Source organism: Watersipora subatra, chromosome 8, assembly GCF_963576615.1.
Source record: "Watersipora subatra chromosome 8, tzWatSuba1.1, whole genome shotgun sequence".
NCBI classification, from domain to species: domain Eukaryota; kingdom Metazoa; phylum Bryozoa; class Gymnolaemata; order Cheilostomatida; family Watersiporidae; genus Watersipora; species Watersipora subatra.
The window spans coordinates 6,070,338-6,092,410 of record NC_088715.1 but is presented as its reverse complement, the minus strand read 5'-3'; the positions used below and the strand labels follow the sequence as shown (position 1 = coordinate 6,092,410).

Here is a 22,073-nt window from a genome sequence, read left to right as displayed (position 1 = left end):
GTTGATTTTTAAAAAAAAGTTTTTTTTGTCTATCAGTTGATATGTTGTTTATTGTGTTAGGCGATCTCATTGTCAAGATATTTGAAGATTAAAATCGAAAAAAATTGATCGCAGTTAAAACGCTCAGGCCAAAAAAACATGCCCAGACTTGCCCAAAATGATGTAACGCGTGATATAACCTGTCTCTATCTTTTGTATTCACATCGGCTAATGCGATAAAAGTCTAGTCCTACGCGGCTCTATTGGCATATATTTTATTTTGTATTTGCTCATGTTGGCTAGAATAAAATTTTAAATCCAGCTACAGATACATTATTATGAATGTTTTCAACGCCTCGAATAAGGGAAATTGACAACTTGTCATATTAATTTCCTCTAAATGCTGTGTAAACATTTGAGCACCGACTACCAATTCTACCGGTCTACGGTAATTAGGTCAGCGAGTTAACTTATTTCATCACGGCCTTTGGGTCAGCTAAGTTCTCAGTTGCTATACACACACACCGGAAACTAGCTGCTTAATTTAAGCACGCCCACATCTTTGGAAAAATATGTTCAAATATATGGCGAAACTAACTGCATCCCAAAAAGTCATGTATAGCCTGCGTTATCTCGTCATTATTAGTATCAATTTGTAAAAAATTTTACTGCTCCCATTTGATTAGTTAATTCAAGTACAAAACAAATGGTTTTATGAGTTGACCGAAATAGTGAAGGCAAAACAACGTCAAGTTTGTTGAAATCAATTAACCCACCGATTATGGCAAAGGGTTAATAAAAACATTCTTGCATCTGGTTGGCGGTTTGTGGACTCAGCTGTTTTCACTTAGTTGGGTGGACCATAAAATTTTTTGAACCTAATATTTGGTCTGTTGGAATTGAGTCGAGCTATTCAAAAGTCAATGCAGCTCTGATTACACTTCATAAATCCATCTATCGGAGAAGATTTCAGCACAGATGATAACAGGGGTATAATGCATTCAATATATTCTGCAAATCATGTTTTGCATTGTCTTCAATAATATTATTTTATACTGACTAGAAATTCCCCTGTCATACAGCCCATGACCTGATAATGGAATAAGTGATAATGGAAAAAAGAAAGGGTAGTGTTGGTTGTTGAAGAAATAATTGTCAGCAGGAATCGACAGAGACTACTATCTCAAACCTATGTTTTAAAACAATAAAATAAATATTAATTAAAGCTGTAGGCCTAACCTACTGTACTGTATGTAATTTAACAAAAGGAAATATGTTTATTATATCTCTGAAATGCAATATTAGAAGTAAAATGGCAAGCTGCTGTGTAATATACACAGTTTGAAAGTTGGTTGTGTTGAATGTAGAATGGTTTTGATAGCGATCTTTAACAGAAAGCAAGTATGAGCGTTCACGCGTCTGGAAGTTTTCAGCAAACTGGAGCAAAATAAAAAAATGTTCTTGTCATAAAGGGGCATTGTAGTTCGGCCCGGGCTTGTACATAAGATGTAAATTTAAAATCATATGATTATTTAAATTAAAATTATTTAAAATTTAAGATCATAAGATGCACTGAATTTATTAACAGCGTCAGGTCTAACTTGTTGGCACGTATGACTTAGTTGTATTTGAGCATTGTATGTAGTAAAATGTTTCTCATTACATCCAGTACATGTGAGCTGTGATATGTTGTTGTCAAGTCTGCCTAGAAAGTTGTTACGCAGTTCTTGAAAACCAGGACAATCTAAACATTGAAAATGAAGAATGTGATGGAGGGGGAGCATTGGGAGGAGCAATATTGTTTTGTGCAATCTTTGGTGCAATATCTTCATGGTCAACGATGTCCATAAAATCATGATCATCATCTGGAAACAAAGGGGCTGCCAAGTCCATGACATTTACATCGCCTACAACATCTACTAAACAATTCTCTGAATCAGATGAGTTGTTGTTATTAATTTGAGTAGCGTGTTGTTGAACATTAGCATTTGATGTTGATGGTTGCTGTGAGGACCTTCTATTTCTCCTCCGTAATAATTGGGAGACACGTAGACGGCCACTGCGACGACGTGGTGTTTTGGGAGGTTGTATGTCCATGGTAGTTGTCAAGCTGTTTTGAAATGAAATTCAAAAGTTCAATTATGCAAAACAAAAAGGTTATATAAAAATCAGACCAAATCTACTACTATCTCAAACTTATGTTTTACAACAATAAAATAAATATTAATTCAAGCTGTAGGCCTAGCCTACTGTACGTAAGTTAACTAACAACAGCAATAATGAAATATGTTTATTATATCTCTGAATTGCAATATTAAAAGTAAAATGGCAAGCTGCCGTGTAATATACAGTTTGAAAGTTGGTTGTGTTGAATGTAGAATGGTTTTGACAGCGATATGTAACAGAGAGCAAGCATTAGCGTTCACGTGTCTTAAGTTTTGGAAGTTTTCTGCAAACTGGAGTGAAATAAAGAAATATTCTTGTCACAAAGGGGTGTTGTAGTTCGGCCCTAGCTTGTTGATAAGATGTAAAGAAATCTGGCTAATGTTCTAGATAATTTATAAAACCTTCGGTAATTGGACAAAAAACGTAGGCTGATAAACTGTGTACCACAGTTTCGTACCTGTAAATCAGTCTACGCCTCAAACAGTCTACGTTTATTACAGAAACCTTCGGCAATCATACAATGCTATAGACTGGTGAAATGTCCATGTTTTTCTCGTGAAATTTGGACGACTTAATGGTTATACTATTTGTCGCACGGCCTTATTGGCGTTTCGTTGGCCGGTCTTAATTTTGATTAAAAAGGCTTCTCATGTTTTTATTTCGATTTTAGGCCGAATTGATCTGTCTATTTATGTGTCATTCGATCAGATGGGTTAGTTTTAGGATACTGCGGTAACCTTTCAAATGCTTGATAACATATTTAAATAGGTTTATATGTGTTTTGTATCATTATTATACTTAAATGACTCTACAGAAAAATGGTTAAGTTTGTCGATGAGATTTCGGTACAAGGGTTTGTGATGGCCGTTAATGAATAATTTTCGTGAGTTGTGTGCACATGTGCATTTATCATAAATCTCCCAACCAATCGCTCCGCTCGTGTTTGGTCGTGGGATAATTTTTACAAGCCAAAAGATTTTCATCGCAGCACAAAGTTTTTGTTAAAACATCCATCCAAGTCGTGGCCATTCACATAGTTTCAGTTCATATAATAGGACAAATTAATCTACTGCAGCAAACTCAAACAAAACACATTATGGTTTGTGCAGCACACATTCATGCCTCTCTTTTTCATTTATGGCAGTTTCCAGACCGACACAGCTGCTCCGCTATTGAACCTGTAAACATAAACATCCTGCAATATTAAGACAAATGTAATAAATGTCATTCATATATATATATAATGTCATTCTAACGCGTATCTACTGAAAGCTTTCAATTTGAGAGTTAGATAGATTGCAAGTGTAATTTTTGAAACGAATAAATGTTTAATAAAAGCATAAATACGCCAAGCCAACAATTCGAAGCTTTGTTTCTGAGAGTTGAAGATGAGCATTGATCAATTAGTTTTCCTCACTTTTTACAAGTGAGAAATGAACATAAATTCTAATCATAAATCTAATTTACTAGCTAAAAATGCCAAAGAAAATGCTATAGCTAGGTGAAATGAGAAAAAGTTGTGAAATGATTAAAAAGTTATGCAACAATGATTCATGATAGCACAAAGTTATAATTTTACTTATTTGTAGATGTATTCATGAGTACTAAAATTATTACCGTTAGTTTAGAATATATGTATAGGATACTCAAAGTTAAAGATAAATTTACTTCCATTCTCCTATCTTCCTCTGCAGCATAACGCTGCTGACGCGTTATTCTCCCTAACAACGTAGAATAATCTCCCTAACAGAGTAATCTCCCTGACAACGAGAATCTTTGACATCACAGACAACTTGTTTTACAAGCGATAACATTTAATATGACCTATATAAAAATTTCGTCCTGATGATTGGCTAAAGAAGAGCTCTTATACGTGTATTTATCGCTCGTGGACTCTTTTCACATGTAGGGGTAACGGGAACACAGTAGGCAACTTTTGACCATATTCAAGATTTCCCTGCTCTTAGTCGATCAACTAACTTTAAATTAATAGGAAAGCAAGAGAAATATGTTCTCTAACATATCTTAATGCCTTCTGGCTCTATGCCAATCCTTGTAAAAAATATTGTGTGTTACATAAGCTGAAAATGTTAGACCACTGTACCCATGGCTGGGGTACAGTGGTCCATGACATGGGGCACGCTGGACATCACTTATATTCCATCATAATGTTCTCAAATCAAAATGATTTTAATGTGATTATTTATCTTTGTGAGTTATATGAAATTATATTTATTATTTACTGCACAACAAGCAAACGGGTGACAAGAAAAACCAATGTATTCAGCTAAAAGTTGCTCTGTGTCTTTTCAAGTACCCACTTATTCAATCCTCCCCAGCACATTGGTTCTCATCCCATCTGGGAGGATAGATACAATGGTTTTGTTTAGCATAGTCTCGTGCTAACTTTCTTAGTTGTTTCTATGTCAGCCCGTGATGACGCCTTAAAGCCGTGAGTAAGTATTCTTTCAGTAACAGTTCTTGATGAACTGTAACAACTGTTCTATGTGATTTTTTTTGAAAATGACTCAACATTATTTATTCCTTTGTCTTTTGCCTGATTTACATAACGAGTCAAGATAATTCTTGGAATATTCAAGTCCTCAGAAACTCTGCGCACTGCTAGGCCTTCCTCGAGCATCATATTTATGGCAGCTCTCATTTCAGCAGCAGGGGTTCAATTTTTCTCATGGCCAACAGCCATTTTCTTATATGTACGCACCATCCCTCTCTTTTTTTAGTAGCGGTCTCAATCTTGATCCTTTTATTTAAAAATAATATGTACAAACAAATGCCTTTTAAAAGCCGTCTCAAATATGAGGGAAGGTAAGTCTAACTGTATTTTAGCTTTTTAGCAATTTTAGCTTAAAATTGCCTTTTCATTACCTTTGTTTTGGTGTAGGAGCACTAAGAATAAAGCTGGGTATTGTGGACCAAGTTCACTGTGCCCCACTTCAAATTATTCACTGTGCCCCAACCATGCCATGTGAGATAAATTGAGCTGAAATTTTCACAGAGCTTCCATCCATTGTTTATGTTGAATATTGAAAAAAAAGATCATTTACGCATATATTTATTCACATTAAGAAATACATACCTATGACAGTGTAATGCATATGTTCATTTTTAGCTTGCATGTCATACATTACTTTTACCATGAAAAATTACATTTTACTCACCTGAGCGTTTCCTCTTTTAGCTATCTACATGTATTACAAAATGAAGGAAGTAAACCTCTGACATAATTTCCTATGAACTATAACTGGTGTGAAAACACTCAACTAATTGTATCTCTGAATAGAAAGGGGTGTTCACTGTGCCCCTATGTCCATTGTGCCCCCGTTACCCTATCACGCGTTACGTCACAAATGAAGCACCCGCTGGAATCGGAGCTTTTTATAAGATGGCCTCATTCAAATGCATATATCTCTGGACAGGGTTAGTCTACAAAGACAAAAATGACATCAAATTGTAGCTGATGTTTTAGCCTTTTATTGGTCTTAATTTCATTAAATCGACCTTTTTGATGCAACCATATCTTTAAACTGTATTTAATATTTATTAGGAAAATGAGAATCAAATAATAGAAATAATAATTTTGAAAGAAAGTTAATAATCCCACGACCACACGAGCGGAGCGGAAGTGTGGGAGTTTTTATGATAAATGCATGTGCACACAACTTACGAAAATTATTCATCAACAATGAGACGAACCCTCGTCAAGAAATTTCATCAAAAAATTTAAGCATCGGAATGTAAAGTCGTTAAAGTATAATAACGATACAAAACACATTTAAACCTATTTAAATATGTTACCAAGTCTTTGTAAACCGTCGGTATTATTTTAAAACTTACCCATCTGATCGGATTATACACAAATAGACAGATTAATTTGAACGAAAATTGCCACAAAAAGCTTGAAAAGCTCGGTTTAATAAAAGTTAAGACCAAAAATTGAAACGCCAATAAAGCCGTGCGACCGATTGTAGAACTATTTAGCAGTGCGCATTTCACGAGAAAACCGTGCTCATTTCTTCAGTCTATGGCCTTTCTTACTTGTATTCGAATTTATTCGAAGGTTTCTGTAATAAACGTAGACCGTTTGAGGCGTAGACCGATTTACAGGTACGAAATTGTGGTACACAGTTTATCAGCCTGTGTTTTTTGTCCAATCACCGAAGGTTTCATTATTTGAAACGTTAGCCGAAATTCTTTACAACTTATGTACAAGCTAGGGCCAAACTACAACGCCCCTTCATGATGAGAACATTTTTTATTTTGCTACGTTTTTATACGCGTGAATGCTCCTACCCGCTTTCTGTTAAAGATCGCTTATCAAAACCATTCTACATTCAACGCAACCAACTTTCAAACTGTGTATAGTACACAGTAGCTTGCCATTTTACTTCTAATTTTGCATTTCAGAGTTATAATAAACATATTTCTTTATTGTTGTTGAATTACATACATTACAGTAAATTAGGCCTACAGCTTTATAACACTTTTATAACAGCTTTTATTTTGCTGCAGTTTGCAGAAATCTTCGAGACGCATGAACGCTCATAGGTTTTCTATTATTGCTGTATAACTATATTAACAATATTGATTATTTTAATAATATCAGTGCATTTTACTTATAATATTGGCCAACATTGCATTTCTCCTATTGCAAGGGAGAGATATAAACGTGTAATATTTTCCTTTCATTCTTGTTGTTTGTCATGACCAAACACTTTTTAAATAAATTTTCTAAAAACCTATATAAATACCACAACTTTTCGATATTGCTACCTATGACGTTTTGAAATGTAAACAAAATTGTGTATTGGTTTTCTATTATTACTATATTAATAAAATTGATTATTCTAAGAATATCAGTGCATTTTACTTCTAATATTGGCCAATATTGCATTTCTCCTGTTGCAGGGGGTAAGTATAAACATCTTTTCCATTCATTATTGCTTATTGTTGTATATAATAACACCCACACCCAGTACATTACAACTACCATTGCAGTTATCCTATTGCGCTGCAGAGCCATTTGATTGCTAATATTGCATTTCTCAACCATCAGTACCCTTTATTTTTTTGCCAATATCTCTGGCCATCTCTTTGGTCGTGGGCTGTATGACAGTGGAATTTCTAGTATTATAGTTACTAACCAAGAAGTGGAGTATTATAATAATAGTAATGATAGACTATAAAACTAGTAGATCCATAATCATAGTAGATGTAGTACCAGATGGAACTATAAAAAGTTCACTTCTCTTCCTACATATCCTAAGATATAACAAACACTAACATAGATGTTACCCTGTGTTGTTAGTGTACTGAGTTTACAGAGAGACTATGTAAACTGTAACATTTACTCATCTAGATGTGCCAGTATAAATGTACAAGAGGAGATTACTCCTACTATATTAAATATATGTGTCTATGTCTATGATATATGTTTACTCTAACAGATTAGCAGTCAATATCAAATTCATAGAAGGAATCAGACCAAAGCCAGGATTCAGTAGTAATGTATACTTTATGGTAATGACTAGAATTAAACCTGGTGTTGCCAGAGATTCCTTTCATTGTTAAGCAGATGGCACGCAGCATACGTGTAGATATTTAATACAAATCGCTACACTGCTTTCATGACAACAATCCATGAACACATCCATAGAGTTGTACCTAATACATGTAAATGTGTATTCTTGAGTTTCCATTCAGAGTATTTAAGAGGCTGATTCTCAGGAATCAGATGGAATTTTAAAACGATTCCTGTGTCCATGCTCACCCTCAGGGTTGAGCATGGACATGACAACTTGCAATGTCATGGGCATGACAACTTGCAATGTCATGAGCATGACAACTTGCAATGTCTGTCCTCCTTTGACACATTTTAAAGCTATTATGTATACTTACATGCTGGGGTCAAAGGGTTATCGTATTATCAGTATTAGTAAAATTTGTTAAACTACAGACTAAAATATTATTATTGTATTTCTAGTCTCAGCTCCCTAAACTGCAGACTAAAGTATTATTATTATATTTCTATAGTCTCCGCTCCCTGACTGGACTGGACCTGTTGGATATTCGCGACAGTAACTTCAGTGCTGGACTACCTCCAGTGATTACCGAAATAGGAACACTGGAGAGTCTCACACTCTGGATGTGTCAGCTGAGAGAGCTGCCACAAAGGTAGTGTATAGTATACAGTGTACTGTGTACATACTGAGTCTGTATCGACTGTTTAACTTGACTGTAGGTTGAAGGAGTTTAACTGATGACAGTGTAGCTGGTCACTAGTAGATGACTCACTACTCGCACCTTTATATTCACTGATGAATAACTCTGGTGTGACTCACCCTTTAAACTAGAGACTAAACTATTATTATTACTAGTACCCTGCAGTCTAGTGTACGGTGAGAGATCTTTAGGTGTAATAACTATACGTACAAATATTCTGTGGTGCTGCAAAGCAGCTGATTGGTGCAGGTGTTTGAGTGTAGTGCTACCAAGCTGTGTGTCACGAGTTCAAATCTCGTACAATACAATATTTTTCCCACCTTTAATCGTAGCTTCAGGCAGACGAACAGACACGGCTCTTATTATAGTAAAGTTTATCTTTTATAAATTAACAGTAATATTGGATTGATACTTTTTACAGTAAAGTAGGTGTTGAGCTGTGTCAAGGTATTTCCTTACTAAAAGAGTTTATTAGACGCCTAGTGATAGATGCTCCACTGCCTAGTGTAGATGTTCTGTACTGTAGATGATCACTTTACACAAATATTTAGCATTATCATGTTTAATTTGTTGTTTGTAAATTAGCCAGTATCCTACAGGGTTGGTTCTCAGTCTAGTTCTGCTACCACTGCAGTTGTCATGGTAGTAAAGTCTCACCAGAGGCAGCTTTGAGCAACATTTATATGTCTTTCTGTCAGCCAGTGACTCGTACTTTGCAATACTTGGATTCATCAGAAGCAGATGTTTATGGTTCTAAATATTCTCCTTTTTAAACAACTTCTCTATAAAATAGTGTTATACATTCTGATGTACCTCCCTGACTATGGTATTTGTGGTCTGTAGATGCCAACGATTGTTCAACAAACTGTGTTAATTACAGTGACATCATCACAAACACTAGGAAGCTCTGTAAGAAGTATTGAGACCAATTCTATAGTAGAGAAGAGTTGCTAGTTTTTAGCCTCTGTACCTTCTTATCCACCATCTTCTTACTTCATTACCTTTCTCTTGTAATTCAGTAAGGCTCACCCAGCCATCTCCCTCTGAGGTACTTTTGAATTCTTTATATAGTTTAGATTACTAAACAGAGTTTCACATAAATAAATGTACTGCAAGTGCTCCTGAAAAGACTCAACAGCTTTATGGTAACTTTTAATAACTACTGATATTTCTCATGTACTGCTACATTGGATCAGAATGTTGAAGTATTTGTTATTTCTAGCTCAGGCAGTCTGTCAACTAAAGAATCAGAGTTTTAAATCCCTTTTAGGTACTTTCATGGTTCTGATAGACTCTAGGAGTTGTCTTCTATCATTTCTTGCCTGTTGCTCTCAAAACTGTGATAAGGTCAATCTTGTTATTAATATCTTTCCAGGTGTCAAACCGTTGTGTAAACTTATTTGGTTTATCAACTATGGACTTTTAAGTTTTTTGCATAGTTTTTGTACCATGTTTACATGTAGATGTACCACTTTCTTCTTGATAATCCTTGTTGCTGCAAGGTGATTCTTGGATTCAGTTGTAACTTCCTTGTAACTTTGCATTTAATCTCTATGCCTATAAATCTCAAAGTTTGTCTGTATATTTTTCGTTGGTCTGTCTAGCCATAGTGATAAAGTTTTAGCCACATATCAAATTCATCTTCGTGGATTTCAGCTCACGACATCTAAATCACATGTTTACTAACAAGCACGCATAACCACAAAACTGTTTCTTATCATTTCTACCACTTTAACCATATGCTGTATATACTATTTGTGATTGCACAGGCCAAATGTTTCATTAGACGGTGCGCCCTCGGGTTACGATGACCCTGTTATACAATATTTTTTGCCATACGAAGTAGAACGCAAGGGTTTTTTTCATTGCCTTGTGAAGATGAAAATTTTTTTCCACCATTCAAGATCAACCAAAAATTTTATCGATTTTGAGATTTGGCGATTGTTGTGCTGATTACGGCGAAATAACAAAAATGTTTTTATGCTATTCACCGAAGCCCGTCCCACAATGCCTGAAAGGGATACAATGCTTGCTCTTTATTTCAGTTGAGCGTTATTCGTTTTAAGTTAAAACGAAAATGAAATGGGAAAAGTTATAGGGAAAACTAAAATAGACAAGTGATCATAAAATTTTAGCCGATGAATATGTTGAAGTTGAGTAAAATACATACTAAAACTTAACTTTAAGTATGTGTTTAGTAAGCTAAATTCATTTAAGCTAAATTCAATGTTTATGTTATACGTCTGCCTCGAAAGTAAGAACTCCTTACGGTACATACTGCATATATATTATTAAATTGTAGCGTTACATTTTATTGCAGATCATAACCACTAAATACACTCAAGTTACTGTAGGTAACTATAGTTACTAAGGTTAACCTATTGTTTTGTTGCTATTTTTTAATATGTACAGTACTTGTATAAAATTTTACAACATTCGTCATTTTTGCTTTACGAGCGTTTATGTTACACGTCTGTCTTGAAGGTAAGAACTCTGCATGTACTACATCAGTACATTGTAATGTTGCATTTTTTGCTGATCATACTCACAAAATGCACTAAATTTTTTGTAAGTAACTATAGCTACCAAGGTTAACATATTGTTTATTACTATTTTTCAATGATGATGATTTTGATGATTTTTAACAGGCAGTGGTTGCATTATACAATTACTATGGGTTTCTATACCACTCTATACATTTGTACGATATTTTCGTCTTATGATGCCAGCACTGAAACGAAGTAAAATCATATAATTGTATACCAAGTATTTTTTCATTGTAATCGCAGCAAAACAGACTTTATTTAGCCATTACATCACATTTGCGTTTAAACACCTTTACAGTTGTTTTATTTTTTCTCTTAATTTATTTTAACTGCACGAAACACTTTTCTCATGATATGGAGCATGAAGGTTAGGTTAGGTTTTTAATATAAACTATATAGTCCTAGGCGATATATTTCTCAAAGTTTGCCGTATGTATGCGTGTCCAACTATAGCTATTAAAATCTTGGAATTAAAATTCCGCAATTTGATGGATTTGAACTCACGGAATTCACTACTGTAAGTTTAAAATCCAGAATCTCTACCACTGAGCCATACAAGACGTAATGATACATGTTTTAGTATGCCTTTTATTAAACTTTTAACCAAAATTTTATTATTTATCTGTTTGCGAACCCGTCTTTACCGAACGGATGACACTAAACTGAGATACAATCGCCAAAATATAATTTCGAGAGGAATTATTGTTGATATTGTTTTGCAGAACACAAATTAGCCTTAGTACGGCAAGGACGAAAAAATCTATGAAACTATCGTGTTTCATAGAGTTAATAGAGTTTCAATTATTACGTCATTCAGCATGGGAAATCGGGAAAAGGGTGTATAAAGTACAGGTATATAGTAAGACCTTGTTTACAAAAAGAGCCGTCGTAGACTGGTGGTTTAATAATTGGATTGCAAACCTGCGGCTGCAATAATTATGAGTTCAAATCCAGCATGATGTGAGATTTTAATAGCTATGGCTGGACAGACAGATATCCAAATGTGTGATGACAGATATAATAATGTTAATTAAAAGCTCATTGCGTTCATTGATATATTTGCTGCAGTTTGCAACTAGAACTGGCTTTTCAAGTGCAATAGAAGAGGAGTTATGAGCATCGTTCTATTGTAAGCCGTGTTAAGATAACCGGAAGAGTGCTATTAAATAATATGCTATAAATCTGCAAATTTATAAGTTATATAATGATAATCGATCAAATGCTAATAATATATATATTTATGAACAAGTGAGATGAACAAACCATACTTATAATACACGCAAAAAATTAACATTTCTAAACAAAAATGTTTGCATCATTTGCTTGGATAGCTGTGTTCTGATTGTTGCTTTCGATGGATGAACATCTTCTGGTTGTCCAATTTCTTCCGCAATGTCTACTGACTTCAAATCTTCTGCTGCACTGCTGAACTAATCGATATTAGCGTCCAAACAATTTTTTGGTGGTGCAATATTTTTATGTGTTGCATTTAAGATAAAGGCAGTGCACAAAAGTTTTACTTGCTAAACACAACCTTGACCCTAAAACTAGTCGTTCATCTACCATTGTAAATGTATACCGCTTTTTATATACATGAACTTTGAAGTATTAAAACTGCGTTAAATACGGAACTAGTATTAGCCTTAGACAGCTATTAATTATTTCTACTGTGTTCAAAGTTTTAACAAAAAAACTGAAAAGTTTCAGAGTTAGACAACTAGAATAATTAGAGAATAAATTGTTATTGATGCAAACGATTCTACTTCCTAAACTTTCAACTCGTAAACTTTTTTATATAAGATATTATGGTATATATTAATATATTTATATATTAACATATATTATGGTATTATATTGATATTATGGGCTCGTGAAGATTAAATATTGTCAAAGTGGCGGCCAAATGGAAATGGCATTCAATTAGAGGGTAGCGCTCTATTTCTCTACCCTGCTCTAGTAGTGGTGGTCAAATAGAGGTGGGGTTCAATTAGAGGTTTTACAGTAATTATTAGTTTAACTAACATGACCAATATACAGCATTATAATTAATTGTGTCTACCTTGACCCTAACAACTGCATGTCTATGGTGTTCTCTGTTGTAGGCTGGACTGTGAGACCCAGCTGAGGTATTTAAATCTATCAGCCAACAACCTGGTAGAACTACCTTCAGTCGTTTACCGTATGGCTAATCTGAAGGAGTTAGATCTCTACAATAATAGGAAGTTATTAAGAATAAATAGTGAAATCTGTAAGCTACAGCGACTTACACAGCTGTATTGCTACGAATGTTACTCTCTCCAGTCTCCACCATTCGGAGTATGCATACAAGGGGTTGCCGCTGTAAATCAATTCTTTGCTGATCTGTTGAAAGGAAAAGGAGTAGAGCAGCTCAAAGTACCAGTCGCAGTTATCGGTATGACTGGTGCAGGAAAAAGTAGTCTCATTATAAGCCTCCAGTCCGGTAAAAGAAAACTTACCCGCAGAGAGAAAAATTCACCATTTGATGAAACAACCAAAGTGTTTCAAATGGAAGACCTGAACGACTCCCTTCTCAAGTTTATAGACTTTGGCGGCCATGATATCTATCAGATGGCCTACCAGCTAGTCATACGGGAGCGATGCATTCCACTCCTTGTAGTCAACATGGAAGAGTTTAACTCATATCTGTCTGCAGGGTCTAGAGAAGGTGCAAGAAGACTTTGTATAGACTGGCTGTCTCATCTCTACTTGGCCAGCCCAAGATTAGATCCACCTGTATTGGTCCTTACACACACTGACAAGCTGGATAGTGGGTTGGTGAAACATTGTAGAGACAAGTTGCTCTTCATTTCAAAAGCAGCCAAAAGAGAGTTACTCAGAGACTACAAGCTGTTCTATGGGGAATTTCCAAAAGAGTCCTGTCCTATCATCTATCTCACCAACCCTGACGAGCCTCTCTTTAACCCTCAGGAGATCTTCGAATTTGGCAATGATCCTGATGAAGTATCTAACATTAAAGGTTTAAGAGCAAACTTGGAGAAACGGTGTGAGAAGTTAGCCATGAAAATTCCGCTACTTTGGGAGCGTGTAGAGAGATTTATAGAACGAGAAGAAGGAACTTACATTCCTCTGTCGAAGGTAGAGAACGAATTCTCATACACTGATGCTAAAACCATTCTGCGCTATATGCATAATACTGGGCAGATCTTGTGGTTTGAGGGAACCCAAGGTCTGTCCAGTTACATCTTCCACAAGATTCCTACCATTACTGAGATGATAGCTCTCTTGTTCCACCACACAGCTGAGCAACAATGGGTAAAGAGGGTCGAAGAGTTTGTTCCTTTCACATACCAAGAAGAGTGGGTCAGTAAATGGAAGTACCAAGCATTCATAGCACAGTTTACTACTAGTGGCATCATGGATGAAGTCTTGCTAGTAGATCTCCTTAAAAACAGCAGTGCGTTGCCTGTTGAAATATCCATGCAACTTTTAAAGAGCTTCGCCATCTTGAATGGTCCAATAGAACACAACTCCGAAAAGCGATCATACATCCTTCCATACTTTACGACTACTTTTGTAGAAAAGGCGTATCCATTGGATGACAATGTACCTCTCCGACTGGACATTGCCTTAGGTGGTCTTTCTCCACCTCCTTATGTATATCAACTTATGACTGTTGCAGTCCTGAAACTCTGCTCAAGTCTGTTGTCAAACATAAAGGTGTGGAAAGATGGAGCTGTGATACACAATGAGGAGTTTACCACAATTCTGAATCATGACTTAACCAGCCGAGTGGTCTCATTGAGAGTTGGTACTACAGTGGCACAGCTACCAGCTTCTTGGAAACATTTAATAGAGACAACTAAAGCTATTCTTAACCAGCTCTACGCCGTGTGGAAAGGGAGTCATGCTGAAGTTCTTCTCTACTGTTCTCAGTGTCTCATCGGACAAAACCCTGCACCTGATTTCTATGTCGACCCTAAATGGTTTTATCCTATCGACTGTAACTATAGCATTACCTGTACTAAACTCCCTGCTACACGTTCACATCTGTCCAAGGTGGTCTGTCTAAGTTGTGACAAGTTGAGAAATGATAAGAAACCTTCGGTGCCCAAGCCTCTCAGACTTCCTTGTGAGTCACCTTTCTCACCCTTTTCCTTGAATTTAGTCTAGGTCAAGGTTTGGCTAAATGCAACAATTTACCATTTTTTTCTCTAGATATTAAAATCTTTTTGATGGCTAGTATTGATGACAATCCTTATGATGTCCTTCAGTTGCATATAGGAAATAGATTAAACATTTCTGGAAACATATTTGTAGATTATGAGATGCTTTGGTTAGTTGACATCTTTTATCTATTAGTAATTGTATTACATCATACCTACAGGTGACCAACTAACTGATGATGAAATACAAAGCCTTGAGAACCATATATCTGAAATAAGAGAAAGTTTTCTTCCCCAAACAGTTGGTAAGCTTCGTCCCTGTGTATGTTCTCATTAGGTCTCTGATTTATATAATGTTTGTATAAGAGTAAATGAAGATGGGAGTGAATACGAGGAAAGAGATTGATACTCTATAAATACAACAGAAACATAGAGTATTAACTCTGTTATATTCAGGGCATCTGGAGAGCACATCTGAGGAGGCTGAAAGTGACTTGTCAGATGTGGAGGGTGAAGGATATTGTGATGAGTCCAAAGCAGACAAGGTCATGAGGCTACGACTATGCATAGTCAAGAAGCCAAAAATTAAGCAACTGTATCAGTCTAACAAGGTAATATAGTTTATCAGTTTAATATCTAACTTGTAACTAACATACTGCTGACAGCTTCCATCAGAGGAAGAACATAGACATGGTAAGGTAATTTGTTAATTAAATTATTGTTAATTATAATTTAAACTTATAGCTTAATAATTTGTTAAATGATAAAGATCATAAAAACTCATATGGATATCATATAGCAAGTTAAGAATGTTAAGAACCATCAGAGATTCGTGATGTAATTGAAGTTACCTGTTGCTTTCTCAGTTAAAGAACAATGGTTCATCTTTGCTTTTGATAAAGCGTTGCAATGTCAAAAGCAGACAACTTCTCACCATATTTATTCCCTTCTCTGTATCCTTTAAGACTTGTGACTCTTGAACTCAGATAATGGGTAAGGCTAATGATGAGGTTTTTTGTCAAAACACAAACAGCGAGAGTTATGTTCTCTTATATTACAACTTAACTGGGTTCTATAATTGTATTATAAAGGTCTACGCTATGAGTGAACCAGTGAGGGGCAGAGTTCTAATCATCAACAATATGAACTTTCGCTATGGTCACGGTAACAGAGCTGGTTCCCAATTTGACTACAAAAATCTCAGCAGGATGTTCAAAGACCTCAAGTTTGATATTGCCAAGTCACAGGACGAATTAACAGACCTGCGAGCACAGGTACTCCGTATGTCCTCTCATAGTCTTGTTTCTGCTTACAGATTGTAGAATTTAGCTGATTTAAACTCATGGTACAAAACTCTGTTTAAAGTGAGACACTGTTGTGACTAGTGTATGTCTTGGGCTGGTAGTCAGGGTGTTAACAGATCATCTGATGAGGGACATTGATACAAGGCCTCCTAATTGTAATTTATGTTTGCAGGGAACCTAGTCTTGTTTTAGAGTTTCATTTTTAGTTTTCATTCTCTAAATGTTAGGTAAGGTTTCCTAGCAACACTTCAACGACTTCCTGCTATCTGGCAGTCATACAAAAGAATGTGAATCCATAAAATTAATGGCCTGTACTAGTCAGGGTTACTATATTTTTACAGGATATCTACAGAGAAATACAGATTGAAACAGCGAGAGAGGAACACCAGAATCTAGGCATGTTTGTCCTAGTAATCATGACTCATGGCACGAGTGGCAACCATCTGCTGGATATCGAGGGTAACATGATTCCCTTCATCAATATCCAAGACCTTCTCTCTCCATGGAATTTCCCTGCTATGAAGGGCAAGCCTAAGTTGGTCATTTTGCAAGCATGCTCAGGAGGTTTGTCACTTGATAAAGGATGCACAGTTTGGGTACACAGGCTGTACTTTAAGAAGTACTTTCTGAATAAGTACTATTTGACTAAATATCAGTTTCATCAACTCTTTGATAACCTAACTCTTTGTGCACCACAAGCCGTGCAGTGTGGCTCAGCACAGTGTTTGTATATGGAACCACCTGGCGTGACTTTAATACGTGTGAAACAAGTTTCTTATTAGTGAGTGATTAATCAATTAAATTATAGTATCTGTACTTAAACAGAAGGAAAGAAATATCTGCATGTGTTATGCATATCTGCATCCACTGATGTACAATTTTATACTGATTAATTTGGTAACGAATCAAATAGCTTTGGTAGCTTGTATTGTCAAAATTGTGTCATAGTGTTCCAAAACATGAGTCATTGGCTGATGGAAACAAGTATGTATTATAAGGACAGCTGCATATGATCGAGCTGCACAACTGCAGTGGAAAATCTGCCCCGAGTATCAGCCTCTTGGCTAATACGGTCGCCTACAGAGCAGAAAGTTTGCCCTGGGCAATGAAATTTCATCACTAACCCCAAAACGTGTAACACTGGCAAAATATGAATGCGGCAATGATCTATTAGGTCAATAACCACTCATGGTCTAACTACAAAATGTGTGCACTTCTTGTATGCTAGTATTAACATACATTTACAGAGATTCACTTAGTATAAAAATATAACATAACTAGTCAAACTTTCTGTTATCTAGAGAGGCGAGACTTTGGAGAAAGTACAGAGCTTCTTCCTTCCCCAATATCTACCATCACAAGCAGCCCAACCACTGAGTCAACTACAGTTAGTAGTCCATCAGTCCCTCAGCCAACCACAGTTAACAGTACATCAGCTCCTCAGTCAACCACAATTAACAGTACATCAGCTCCTCTGTCAACCACAGTTAACAGTACATCAGCTCCCCAGTCAACCATAGTTAACAGTGTATCAGCTCCTCAGTCAACCACAGTTAGCAGTACATCAGCTCCTCAGTCGACCACAGTTAACAGTACATCAGCTCCTCAGTCAACCGCAGTTAACAGTACATCAGCTCCTCAGTCAACCACAGTTAACAATACATCAGCTTCTCAGTTAACCACAGTTAACAGTACATCAGTTCCTCAGTCAACCACAGTTAACAGTACATCAGCCCCTTTGTCAACCACAGTTAGTAGTACATCAGCTCCTCAGTCAACCACAGTTAGCAGTACATCAGTTCCTCAGTCACCAGCTACTTCAGTTCCACCTCCAACTACTCTGAATGTTGATGATTTCTTCATCATGAAGGCCAGCAGTGAATGTAAGTACAGAGTCGTGTCTCAGAAGTGCTTTACCAAGATTTATCAAAGTATCTCCTCTGTGAATAACTATTTGTTTAGTTTGTGACTAGCCTTAGTTCCTACGATGTGCATGTAGATGGTTATCAGTATTTACTCTATACACATGATTTATGGCTATCATATACCATTGAGTCATGAACTTATCAACATACCACTCTATGTCTATTTTAGCCTACATGGCTACTAAATCCTGCACCCATGGAGCCTGGTTCATCAGAGTTCTTGTGGCCACATTCTGCAAACATTCTTCTCATAGAGATATAGAGAGTCTCTTTAAGATTGTAAGTAGTCAGTCTATTTTATAGCCTGAGAATCCCTATATTTGTCCATCTTATTTTATATCCAATTAACTTTAATGTTAATATATTCACCTTTGACACTTTAACACTGTTTCTCAATGATTTCCTTTGTCTACATCCTGTGCTGCTCTTATCACAATCAGCAGGAGTTAGTATTTAGTAGCAGTAGTATAAGAGGGCAGTTGGTGACAGAGCCTCAAGACCTGCGGCTTTCTTAGCGCTTGAGTGTGTCTCCTAACCTAATGGAAATTAGCCTATTTGCTATGTGAGGATCAGCCTATGTTCCTTAAAGACCCATTTCGTCGAAGCGATAATCAAAGATAGACTGCGGGTATTCTAATGATACTTGACAAAGTAGCTAAAGTTCCTGGTTTTTACTACAAGTGTTTTGCGGCTGAGCATCCACACCAGCTCCTTAGGTTTTTTAGAAATTAGCCTGCATTTGATGCGAGCATTAGCCTAAGTTCCTAATGATTTTGAAACTTTAAAGCTAACATCGCATGATCCCTATTACGACTTTGACCTCTATTATCAGGAAGTTTGCCTAAATTTATCATGAGCATTAGCCTAAGTTTCTCAAAGGCCCTGAGGCTGCACAGCTAGTAGCACAGATTATTAAGACAATGCCCTTCTTTTGTGCAGGCGATGGTTAAGAAAAGACTAGAATTATTGTAGTTATCCCCTCCCATACGTTACTATATCGCTTCAGCTGTGAGCGTATAGGACGTAGCTGCGTAAGGACGGTGATCATTGCGCTGCACTTTTTTTTTAGAATATGTATGATAAAAGTAGTAAAAATAATACGCTATTACGTTTCGTCACATGATCTTCGCCGGGGAAGCGGTTTAGGCAGGTTTTGTGTGATCCGAGCTTGATTAGCAGTCTCTTATAGGTCAGTTTTGCTTTGACTGCTGCAGAGAAAGAATCAAACATTTCTAGCGAGTATTCCAGTCACCAGTAGGTGAGTTCCCATGTTCTGTCATAAACAAGCTGTTGGACTCGCTGTTCCTTATAATAAACAGACCATTAGACTCACTGTGTCTTTTAGGCTAGTTCCTGGGGCTAATCCATCAAAAACTTGAATCAGAAAGGGTGATGTGAAAATTGAAGCCTCTTGACCAAAATCTACTAACTTTAATAAAAATGTTCTCTGTTTAGTGAGATGTAGGAGGGGATAACTACAATAACTGTATTCTTTTCTTGACCACTGCCTGCAAAGGAGAGGGCAGTTTATTATTCTTGGACTAATCAGTTGGTAATCCTTAGGTCAAGGTTGCAATAGGATCACATGATGCTAGCTTTAAAGCCTCAGGACCATTAGAAACTTAGACTGCTTTTACAACAAATTTAGTTTCTCAAAAAAAATTGAGATCAAGGTCGTAATAGCGGTCACGTGATGTTAGCTTTAAAGTCTTAGTGTTACTACATCACCATCACCTGCATCGTCGTGATTTGATCACTTGTGCTGTCTCTCCAGCTCAGGTAGCCTTCCTTATCTTGCTATTCCATTCCTTTTTATCCTTGCTCATTTCCTCTGCCTGTTCAAATTTCATTTCTATAGATTTCAGGTTATTTTCAATGTTCTTATTTCAGATGAACTCAGGGACACTCTTGGATCTCTTCAGGGAATTTCTATATTCTCATAGTGTTTCTCTTCATTTAATGCTCACATTAAATTTAGGCTAATTTCTAAATGCCTGAGGGAGAGGATATCGAAGTTCACCCGCAAAACACCTATAGTAAAAGCATGGATCTGTTTAGTTGAGTATTTGTGGAATGTCTGTAGGCTATCTTTGACTACTGCCCCGACAAAATGGGTTTTTAAGGAAATCGCGCCTATGCTCACGTAGCAAATGGCTAATTTTCCATAGTGCACCCACTAGCACAAAATGCTGAACGGTCCTGAGGCTCCGTCACCAACTACCACTCCTTATACTACTAGTAGCTTTGGTACCTGATATTATCAACTATTACAGGTCCTTTTCTCTGGTACAATTAACATCCTGTTAGTTCTGAGACTTGAACTCATCTCATCAATTCGACTAACACATTGTAGCAAGCCTTTTGATGTCATCATGATATGTTATTCTGTGTTTATTGGTATGTTTTAGATACAGTCACGGGTGAGACAGGTCAGTATGGCGGATCAGAATGCGAGGTCGTGTGACACTCAGGGAGGTAATGTACCAACTAGCATCTGCACCTTTACAAAACTCCGTAAACTCTATCTCTTCCCTGGATTCAGAAAAGGCAAGGACTGACAACTTCTCACTGTTCCTACATTGACACCAGACAGACCATCAACTAGAATAATCATGAAACTTCCTCTTGTTTTCATAGTTGTACCTCTTACAAACTCATCTCATTGGTTAATAGGTCAGCTTGACATAGCGGAGAACATTGATGCTATTGGCTCATTTTTTATTGTAAATACTTGTGTTAATGTTTAACAGCAGACCTAATATGTTTGAGAATCAATGAAGATGAGTATTTACGTGAAAGGATAACTTACCTGCTGTACACAGACTGTATCTATAACTTTACCTGCTGTAAACAGACTCTGTATCTATAACCTTGCCTGCTGTACACAGACTCTATATCTATAACCTCACCTGCTGTACACAGACTCTGTATCTATAACCTTACCTGCTGTACACAGACTCTGTATCTATAACCTTACCTGATATCACTAGTGTAGTGTTTATTTATCTATCACCTGTACATAATGTACATAATCCCATCACTCAATATACCTCCAGTTGGTTATGGAGGCTGACCATAGACATATAATAAGTTGTTTTAGAGAGTGTATGAGGAACAGGCTAATTCTTAGTTGCTGTCTGTCAGCATTGATAATATAAGAAAGAATCACTCTTATTTTGTGTTTTTCTTTTTTTAACGAGAAAAACGAAACCCTTATGTATTTTTCATATTTGCTTGCATATAGAAAGCAATTGGGACGACCATTATTTTGGGAGTTGTCCTTTCTGAACAAGAGGATACAACTACTGTGATTATTATGCAATTTTCACTTTTATGATAAACACATTGTTAAACTTTTCTATTTAGATTATAGTTTATTCAAAATGAATAAAACAAACAGCCATCTTGATAGCTGAGATAAACAAAAGAGAAAGTTTTATTGTGGATATTCATCAGGAGTAGCTACATAATCTTAATCTATATATAAATATCAAAGTTTGTGTGTCTGTCTGTCATTCGGTCTGCCCATCTATAGCGATTAGTTTTTAGGGATGTAGAATCTGTATCGCAGAAGATTTGGTCTCAGATCCTCCCGTTCATTAGGCAATAAACTAACTTATTGAGCTACGGGAGATGCAATGGATTCATTGGGTGTTATGAGTCATTATCTAGGTTAAAGTATGCATAGCACTCTGTGTTACGGCGCAACGTCACTCAAGCTTGCTTTCACAGCTCTTATTAGCAAGTTTAGCAATACTAGTTTACTCA

The 22,073-nt window shown here is 36.3% G+C and overlaps 1 protein-coding gene across 1 annotated transcript in view; it reads left to right on the top strand.

Moving 5' to 3' along the window:
• Nucleotides 1-21,722, top strand: part of LOC137402244 (uncharacterized) — a 41,260-nt gene extending 19,538 nt beyond the window's left edge. Inside the window, exons 6-14 of the mRNA XM_068088742.1 lie at nucleotides 8,197-8,337; nucleotides 13,034-15,042; nucleotides 15,298-15,381; nucleotides 15,533-15,687; nucleotides 16,168-16,350; nucleotides 16,722-16,944; nucleotides 17,682-18,263; nucleotides 18,475-18,584; nucleotides 20,714-21,722. Coding sequence (XP_067944843.1) covers nucleotides 8,197-8,337; nucleotides 13,034-15,042; nucleotides 15,298-15,381; nucleotides 15,533-15,687; nucleotides 16,168-16,350; nucleotides 16,722-16,944; nucleotides 17,682-18,263; nucleotides 18,475-18,584; nucleotides 20,714-20,863 — 3,637 coding nt within the window. The 3' untranslated portion in view covers nucleotides 20,864-21,722. The remainder of the gene's footprint in view (nucleotides 1-8,196; nucleotides 8,338-13,033; nucleotides 15,043-15,297; nucleotides 15,382-15,532; nucleotides 15,688-16,167; nucleotides 16,351-16,721; nucleotides 16,945-17,681; nucleotides 18,264-18,474; nucleotides 18,585-20,713) is intronic.
• The last annotated feature ends 351 nt before the right edge of the window (nucleotides 21,723-22,073 follow it).